Consider the following 9,266-nt stretch of genomic DNA (forward strand, 5'->3'; position numbering starts at 1 on the left):
TAAGTCTGAAAGTGAGAAGTCTGGAAAATTTGGATGCAGCCTTTATGGACAGTTTAAAAAACAAATCATGGAAATCCACACAGCAGAATAAGAGCTGGCATTTTTTTTTTTTTACCCGGCACCTACATAACCCACAATGCAACTGGAGGGAACTTATTCGATTAGATGCAACTACCCCTGGAGCCACAGCAGGCTTTATCCTACTTTTACACATTTAATAGCACTCCCCAAGTACCGTAAACACACTGTAAAATTGGCAGAGTTGCCCTTTAATGTGGACTGATCAGGCTTCATTTTACAGACTTAATATGCAGATTTTTTTATCTAAATTTAACCGTTTCGATTTAGTTTTGTCCGTTTCTTTTTTCAAACGACATGAGCTGCTTCATTACCCCTCCACTCCTGGCAGCTGCAGTCGTGTCCCTGGTTGGAAATTACTGGACAAGAAATTAAATACAATTTGAACACATAGCCTCACTGGAAACATGTAACCTCCTATGATGAAAGGCACACAAAGGGGAAACACAAGAAGAAGAAGCCTAATGAGGCGGAGAGGGACACCCGTTACACGTCATCCTTTCCAGCATCCTCAAAGCACACAACTTGCAGGGTTAATTTTTATTTTTATTTTTTTATTAGCATTTGTCTTTCTCTATGTCATATATGATAAACCCTCGAGTCCTTGCAAAATTAAGTTCCCAGAAATGTACAGTTTGATTTTTCTTCAGCGAAACCCGCCTTTTTCTTTACAACGAACCATCGCGCGTCAGAACGCAGAGCGAGTTCCCGCTCCAGTCACATGTTGAGCATCAAAAGCACTTTGTGTGACTGACCCGGCTCTCAGCGGCCAGGTTTATTCTGTTCTTATGCATTATAAAAAAAGGGGACAGTGTGAATACATCAGGCCTTGGATGAACTGAGGCGCTTGGCAATGTTATATACAAACAGGAAGTAGGAGTGCAGAGGGGACGAAGGGGGGGGGGGGGGGGGGGGGTTATAGGAGAGACCCCAATGTGGTGATAAATGTCCTCCTCTCCTTGTAGCATGGTCCCAAGTGGATAGAAGAGTAAATTCCCTGTATGGTCCACAAATTCCAGAATGCCTTTGTGAGTGAGCGAGACCACTCGGGGGAGAAACGGGTGAGGGGGACGTGAGGAAGAAGGGAGGGACTGTTCTTCAGGTGACCTCATTAAATGTGGGGCGAGTGTTCAAAACCGCAGAAAATCAGGAGAGATTCAGACATTCAGCTTCAGGCCCGGCTGGCAAACAGAACAGGTAGAATCCAGTGGGAGACACAGACTGACTGACCCGCCCACGTTTACCCCCGGTTACACTCTGAGAACAGACCGAGCATGTTTCTTTTTTTTTTTTTTTAAATATAATACATGTATGTATAAGTACTGTATATGTATTTTTTTATTGTTATATTACAAGATTCCCTGATGGCCAGTGCAGAAAGAAACAGAGGGGGGAAAAGAGGGGAGAGAGGGAGGCTTGTTGTCCAATTTGACATACAGTAGAAACCAGTGATGGGAGAAGAGAAGAGGGGCACAGTGCCTGGATTTGTCCATAGGGAGGAGCACGTTGTGTCAAATCAACCCCAGTCAGATTGGAAGGAAGAGACAGGAGGGAGGGAGAGCAGAGGGCTGAGGGCGGGCTCGGAGGTCCGCCCGGTCGCTTTGTTATTCTGTCGGGTCGTCTTCGCGTGGTCAGCTGGTTTGTTTGCTTGCTGGGTTGTTAAGTGTTTGTAATCTCCTCGTCCTCCTCCCCTCGTCGCTCCCGGGTTGAAGTGATCGGTCGACGGAGGTCTGACTGGCCCGAGTCGCTCCAAACAGGAGGACCGATGGTTTCGCTCTCTCTGACGAGGGCAGACAAAGACAGATTCAGCATGGAGACGTCACAGAAATGTGTTTTATGTTTCAAATTCATTTTTGAAGCAAAGTATGAAGCTGGTGTTATATTTATTTCACTGTCAGCTGTGCCCAACCAAAGACATGTTAAAAGGATTAGTTTGACAGTTTTTTGAAAGATCGACCAGAAAATGTAGCTTGTTTTTACTAGCAGTTTTTCCTATACTGTTCATCAAATCAGTTGACACAGGGTTGGTAGTGAGAGAGATCAGAAACCATGTGATCATCAGAGAGGAACAAGTTTAAAATCACCAGCCTTCTCTTCTGAACGTACTGGTTTTTAATTAGAAACTAGTATTTTAGAGTTGTATTTCAAAAGTGTTTAACTTAGTATCTAATCCATCACACTTCACAAAACACTTGTAAAGCTACAAGTTATATTCAGGTTGCTATACTGTGTCACTTATTATATTGTCACACACAGACACCATTATCCATTCTACTGGGGCTGACCTTATGTTAGCTTCTTGGCTTTGTTGTAGAGCGAGTCGACCACTTTGCTCATGTTCTGAATGGTCTCCAGGGCTGCCTCGTAAGTCTTGTCCACCACCGGCTCGTCGAAGACGATCAGCACACCTTCGCCTTGGTCCAAAATACCTGTCAGGTAGGGCGGGGCGGGGCGGGATGACAAGAGGAGGAACGCAGAGAGGGAAAAGCAGTAAAAAGTTAGTGCAGGGCTGTCGTGTACAGGCACACTAACTTATTTAGTTTGGTTCATTCCGCCCAGAAAAAAAAACTAAAACTGCGTAAGATTAGAGTGTAAAACAGATCCAGCTGCAGGAAACCCCCACAAAACACTGATTTCTACAACAAGGGATCATCTCTTCATGTACTGAAGGTGCTGCAGACACACACCATGAAACTTCTCGTCCAGGATCATCTGTGATAATTTCCTCTCCACGTCTCCCTGCAAGGCAAACACAATCAGGTTGTAGCGATTTCATTCTTAATACCTCAGGAATGACCTCAAATAGGCAACTCGTGTATAATGAAAGCGAACGTCTAGAAGGGAACGCAGAGGAAGATGAGCTTAGTCTTACCTTGGAGAGTTTGATGAGGGAGGAAATGTGTGCCATCTGTTAGAGGAAAGAGAGACAAGCACATGCCAGCTGATAAGTACACTACAAGGACAATATGTTTTCTTAGTATGCTTATGGATTTTATTTGGTCTCCATGAACCTTTGAGGAATAATTTTTTTTTGTTTTTAAATGGAACTTAATGTGTCTGATTGGAATTCTAGGGCACCGAGGTTGAATTTGTGTTACCTGGACCCTAGAAAAGGGTTCTATGACCCTGATGAGGTTCTGCTCCAGCAGGTTGTCATACAGCTTGGTCAGATGGGTGCTGATGATGGGGTCATCCCTCAGCTCAGCTTTGTACTCCGTTAGTGCCTTGAGGAGGAAAGTGAAAAACATTTTGATCACAAATTAGGCTAAAAGATCCAGCAGAAAGAAAAGAACAGCAGAATTGTTCAGAATGTTACCGACGAGCAGAAAATAGCGACACGCACCTTTTCAAAGTCTGCCAGCGACCGGTTCTTGCTGGCTTGTGCCACACATTTCAGTGAGTCTGTCTATGGAAAAAGATTTTTTTTAAAAAAAGGTTATGGGTGCGTGACAGCAGATCAACAGCTTTCACTACAACTGACTGAAGCATCCTGCACTTTATGGAACATAATGGACAGTGGGGTAAAAAAAACACTGCATTCAGGAGAGGGGTTTAGCAATTATCAGTGAAGTTTAAATCAGAACTCAAATTGTTAGCAATGAAGAGTGATACCTGTCTGCCAGCATAACGCAGAGCTAGCTTGCCACTGATGAGAGCCTGGACGTCTTCTGGCCTGTAACACACACAATGTGCATCAGACATAGCAGGACAATCTATCAACGGGGCTGCACAAACAAAATGCAACTACATGATTCGTGCAGGCCTGTGTTCATTGGTATGGTCCTGAACACTTACAAGTTGAGCATGATTTTGCAGAGCAGCATGTATTTGAGGGCTGTGATGGCTCGTGGGCTGTCGATGGAGTCGTAGCCCTCGAAAGCCTCGTAGAAGTAGGAGTACGCCGTCTTCCAGTCTTTCTCCTCTGCTGCGTGAATGATTCCTGGAAACCCGACACACACAGAAACGTCCGATCAACGGCAGCAGAAAGTAGCACCTTCGCTTTCCTTCACCCCCCCATTTCTGATCGATTTGCTCAACCAGTAGTCTATACATAGAGAGCTACTTGCAGCCGAGTGAGAGACGCATCACAGCAGCGATTTGTCCTGCTCTGTACCTGACTGCATGTCTAGAGCTGCTTGTAGTTTAGGAGGGCAGTAGATGGCGTTGGCTGTCGTCCTGGCAGATGTGAGGGCGGCGCGGGCCTTGGGCAGGTTACTGAGTGCATGGTATGTCTTACTCTCCAGCAGCTGAACCTCCACCAGCAGGGCCTTGTCATCCATCTTCTTCAGCTCCTGCAGCAACTGGGATTCTGCAGTGAGGAGGAAGTTTAGAGTCAATGCATTTAACTTTAAGGATGTCCCCCATCAGAAAAAAAGATGCCAATATAATAAAAAAAAAAATCCCAACTGTCACATTTTAAACCTGAAATGACAAAGAGAACTAAATAGGAAGGTACAGGAGTCTTAAACATCCAAAGCTTTATGTGTGTGATGTCACCCCTAACCCGAACACCAGGAGGTTCAACACTCACCAAGCTGGAGGGCCTCCTGGTAGCACTTTGTATCAAAATACAGTGAGATGAGACGAGCCTGAGGGGAGGAAAGAACAATAACCATGTCAGGGCTACAACTTGTCTGTTTCAGGGTCCTTCCATAAATATCAACTGCACATTATGAAAATGTATCATCAACCACTGTTTGCCCAGGAAGTCAAGATAACACACAGATCCACTTTGTTTTAACCTGTTATCAGATTAACCAGGGTGACTGAGGATTCTAAAAGCTCACATAAATAGGAATGTTCATTTGTCAAGGAATTACTGGATGCATTAACAAACAATAATTGGCTATTTGTGCACATTTCCCTATAAAAAAACATTGTTGTTAAACTTCTGATGTGGCCCAAAATCACCACAAAATTAGTAAAACAAAAAAAAGTAAAACAGGTGTTTGAGCTATACATGATCATGGTTATATCATAAAATCAATAAGCTGTCAAGCTGTGTGCCAATATTGTTCAAGTGGAGTTTGTCTGTGGAAACACTTGTCAACACTGACATGTATCCTATGATGGCATCACCCACAAGTTGCTCTGCTCTGAGTTTGGTTACAGTGTGCTGTCACATGTGCATGTTAGTCAGTCCTTGGTGCCGCTCGCTAAACACACATGTTGTTCAGGAATTATCAACAGTCTTGGGATGGAGCGTTACACACATTTAAGTAACTTATTTTGGTTCAATTTTTCCTTAATGACAATATGACAGTATATGGAGTGCCTTTGCTGATACATTAAGGATTCTGTACAATAAACCAATCAAATGTTTAAAGTTTCCCATATGTAAATGACAGAAATATCCTAAACTGTGCGTTCTGTTCCATTACACCTCTAGAGATTAAACATATTGGACGGAGCTTGCACTTAATAGACAATCCAGCCCATTTCTTTCTGGTATCTGCATGATCGTGCTGCATGTCCACTGTATCTAGTCTAGATCCTGAAGACACGTTCTTGTGTGGAACAGTATCCTGTAGAGTTCCCTACCCTGGGATTCTCTGGACATTTCACTTTGATTAAATTAATAACTGAAGGCTTTTCTTTTGATCTTGTTGGAAAGTACTTGGTAGGATCAGCACTGTTCTCCTCTAACAGTTTTGCATCAGCATGAACCACTGACACAGCTAGCTAAGACAAGCCGCTAATCAAGGTGGCCCATCTGCTCGGGGTGCTGGAAAAAAAAAAGAGCATCAACTACATCATATTCTATCTGCTGCCACTAGACTAGGACCAGCCTGTTCTTACTCATCCAAACACACCTGAAAGGAAAAGCTCCAGAAGCAAAACAAAGTGAACAAGTACTGCAGCAACACCAAGTCTCACCTCTAGTGCCTGTCTGAGGAAAGTCCTCTTCTCAGCCTTGGCCCACTCTATGCACTCCAGACAGAGCTCTACCTCCTGACCCGTGGCTGCTTCCATGTCCAGAAACAGGTCCAGCAGCGAGCGCACCAGCCGCGCTGCCTTGGCCTTGGAGATGGAGTTGAGGAAGGGGCGTACATATTTCAGCAGACCCCCAAGCTCTGAGAAGAGAATAAACAAGTTGTATAAATAGAGCAATATAAAACGGCTCAAACTAAAACCCCGCTACAATGTCAAGTGAATGCAAAATATGCATTAGTCATGATAATTACAATGCAAGACAAAGGTCATAGTTTCTTCTGTTCTGCTGTTTTGATGAATCACAGCAGGTCCACTGGCCCAAAGGTAAGGCCGGGACAAACTTTTCATCTAAAGGATACTCAAGCTCCTATCTGTCACTACATCCCTCTGCACAGTGTGGCTGTTTGGTTTTCTTCATAAGAACATCCTTGGATATTTTATAGCTGAAAGGGATTATATCTAGACCAAAGAACAAATTCATTACAGATGTCAATTGAAAATACATTCTAGGTGAAGTACTACGGTGAGTCCTCGTCTATCATATGCTTTTCAGGGATTTGTTACGAATACAGAAATCCACACACTTTCTGTAGTGCCTATCGCTTTAAATTGGACATGTTAAAGTTTTTATAAAAATTGCCAAGATTTAGGAAGAATTCCAATGTTGTCAACACACATTGGGTCAATGGGTCCCCACGGGCGATGACATCACAGCTACCTAATGATGTTTAGCCAGGAGGGACATCATTTCCCTCTTCATAACGGCAGCTAACACATTCACTAAGGAGGGTGGATGAGGCGAACATTTATAATTTAGATTTGACAAATGTTTTGTTAAAGTTCCTGGCTGCTCTAAATTCACAATTGGATAGTCTCATTACATCAGGTCACAGCAGAGAGATGAGTCTTTCTCAAACTGAATGAGGTGCTCCCAAATAAAGAACACCACTTTTGAGAGTCGTGTGTGTGTGTGTGTGTGTGTGTGTGTGTGGTAGCTACAAGTATGAACATCATGTCCTGTTACCTGCAGCTTGTCCTGTCTTGGCCAGCAGCCCGCCCAGCTCCAGGATGCTCTGCTCTTTAACACGCACCGCCTCCTCATCACTCTCCTGGATGTCCCGCTTCACTACAGCGCACAAATGTAATGATGTAATTAGATCAGAGTGGCATACATCACCGCTATGTAAAGAATACAAGTGACACACTGATCGTACACTCTTTCCTGCTGTCTCTGGGGACAAGCGTGCGGCACAGTTGGATCGTGAATAGGTTAGGTTAAATGGCAAACAGCCAAGTGGCCAACGAAATATCGAACTTGGCTAATTAAACAATAAACGATAATGACAGCGACATGGCTACGCTTTAATAATCAGGATACAGCAACATATGGTGCGTGCGCATAAATTAGAGGCTGTGACAAAGTAGTTGAGGTGAAGAGAGTCAGCTCAGATTCACATTTATTTCCTTGTCGGCCTGACATATGACAAGACGAGCCATGGCTGCTAACAACGCTGGCTGCATGCTAACGTTAACTAGCCAGCTGTCACCCAAATGCCTGTCAAATGAATGAGCCGGGGTAGCTAACGCTAGCATGTCTGATAAGCTAGCCGGTTTGCCGCTAGCCGGCTAGCCCACTGCTGCTGACTCACTGTGCAAGCTAGGAGAAAAAAGAGACGGCAGGCACTGGGCTAGCTAACTTAGCTTAGCTGCTAAACGGCTAACAGCAAAGATGGCTAACTCAACTGCTACACAGTAGATAGAGGGGTGTATAGCTCCAGTGTCTGAGCGTAAAAATGATTTCCTTTCCAGTGCCATACTCTGTTGATCATATTTACCTATTGAATGTAAGATATCGATAGAGGCATTCCGGTCTGTTCCAAGAAGAGACTGTGCTCTCTGAAACTCAGCCACTGCCGCGGCTGCCATCTTTCCTCTGCCTGCCTGCGCTCCGCTCTGCCCGGTTGTTTTCCGGTCAGGTCATTCACATGGTCGGAGCAACGCTGCCCCCTAGTGGCGATGCACAGTTCTGCAGATACCTCAGAAATCAAACTGTGCGCCACGCTCTCAAATATCAGTATAATATGCATTGCCCTCTGCATGCTGACATGTGTATGTGTGTGGTTAAAGCGTATGATAATTGAGAGCGATTTATGTTTAATTGGACGCTCATTTATTTAATTCGTCTGAAATGTGCAGGTTTCTAGATAAATCCCGCCACAGGTTACCTCTTTTCCTGTTGATGCATTTTGAGTATTGCATTTCTGTAATCAATAATACGCTTTATAATTAGTTTTTGTGTATCAAATTAAGCCAAACACTATAACACTATTTTAATTCATCTGAAAAGTTGATTTAGCAGGTTAAGAAACATTGACTTCCTGTTATATGTGCAAAATTCACTCTGTCAAGCCAGAGCATCGTAGGTCATTGGGACCACACTTAGATTTGTGAAATAAAAGGGAAATGCTGCACCAGAACAGCAAAATAATTCACATTTAAATAATCTGTCTGTCTATGAGTGGGCACTGCAATATCCCTTTGTGTTTGGTTGCTGGGCGATTGCATGACAGTTACAAATAGTTGGTAACTGTGACGAGGGGATGATTTGAAGAGGTGGTTCAATCTTTAGGGCCATACACATTAACTTGAAATCACAGAATTACTCACAGTAATTACAATGAGTAAGATAAAGTTCCATCTACCTGTGTAACTGAATAATATTCATCAGGTTTCACTTACTTCATATATTATATTTTAAGTGTCTTAATAGTTTCAGTGAAAATGATATTAAAATCAAGCACACATACATTTATCAGAGCTTCAACAAGACCACGCGTGTGACATGTTGGAGAGGCACATCATACAGATAAAAATAGCCTTTATTTCAAAACATACACAGAGTACAAAAAACTCCAAATCAAATCTCACGAGTTCAGTCACTCATGATGGGCACGTCTGCTTTCAAAGCACGATGGACAGGTAGTCACACACCTGAAAGCAGAGAAAACAACGTTAAACTAAGTTGTGACAAAGAACATGTCGTCCAGTGATCTATAACCAAGTATCGAGCATTTTGTGTTTCACGCAGCAGGAACAGACGTGTCCTGGTATGAAACGTTCTGAAACTTTGTTGAATAATGGCCTGACCATTCTATACCTGGCAGCTTATCATGAGGTTGGGAGAGCTGTCTGCGTTGGGAGCTACGGAGAAAACGGGATTGTGGAGACAGTCCTCCATGTGCTCCGACACCCTG

The 9,266-nt window shown here is 43.6% G+C and overlaps 2 protein-coding genes across 2 annotated transcripts in view; both read right to left on the minus strand.

The window, feature by feature from the left end:
- Positions 1-248: 248 nt before the first annotated feature.
- Positions 249-7,994, minus strand: LOC115575944 (26S proteasome non-ATPase regulatory subunit 11A). The gene is made up of 13 exons (XM_030408379.1): positions 7,848-7,994; positions 7,037-7,138; positions 5,956-6,152; positions 4,610-4,667; positions 4,193-4,387; positions 3,874-4,018; positions 3,691-3,751; positions 3,422-3,484; positions 3,177-3,302; positions 2,951-2,986; positions 2,766-2,817; positions 2,364-2,507; positions 249-1,858 (listed from the first exon to the last, which is right to left on the minus strand). The coding sequence occupies exons 1-12, from the start codon at positions 7,936-7,938 to the stop codon at positions 2,365-2,367; spliced, it is 1,269 nt and encodes a 422-aa protein (XP_030264239.1). The 5' UTR covers positions 7,939-7,994; the 3' UTR covers positions 249-1,858; position 2,364.
- An 866-nt stretch (positions 7,995-8,860) lies between these two features.
- rpain (RPA interacting protein) overlaps positions 8,861-9,266 on the minus strand; it is a 2,553-nt gene continuing 2,147 nt past the window's right edge. Inside the window, exons 6-7 of the mRNA XM_030408380.1 lie at positions 9,170-9,266; positions 8,861-9,003 (exon numbers count right to left, since the gene is read on the minus strand). The exon at positions 9,170-9,266 is cut by the window's right edge and continues 44 nt beyond it. Coding sequence (XP_030264240.1) covers positions 8,974-9,003; positions 9,170-9,266 — 127 coding nt within the window. The 3' untranslated portion in view covers positions 8,861-8,973. The remainder of the gene's footprint in view (positions 9,004-9,169) is intronic.

Source organism: Sparus aurata, chromosome 23 (genome assembly GCF_900880675.1).
Source record: "Sparus aurata chromosome 23, fSpaAur1.1, whole genome shotgun sequence".
NCBI classification, from domain to species: Eukaryota; Metazoa; Chordata; class Actinopteri; order Spariformes; family Sparidae; genus Sparus; species Sparus aurata.

Bases quoted from the DNA above. Each gene is read 5' to 3' on its own strand.
- LOC115575944 (XM_030408379.1), bottom strand. From the start codon at position 7,938: ATGGCAGCCGCGGCAGTGGCTGAGTTTCAGAGAGCACAGTCTCTTCTT. The intron at 6,153-7,036 runs GTAACAGGACAT...TTCTCTTCTCAG, and splicing joins CAAGACAGGACAAGCTGCAG to AGCTTGGGGGTCTGCTGAAA. The intron at 2,818-2,950 runs GTAAGACTAAGC...TTTGCCTTGCAG, and splicing joins CCCTCATCAAACTCTCCAAG to GGAGACGTGGAGAGGAAATT.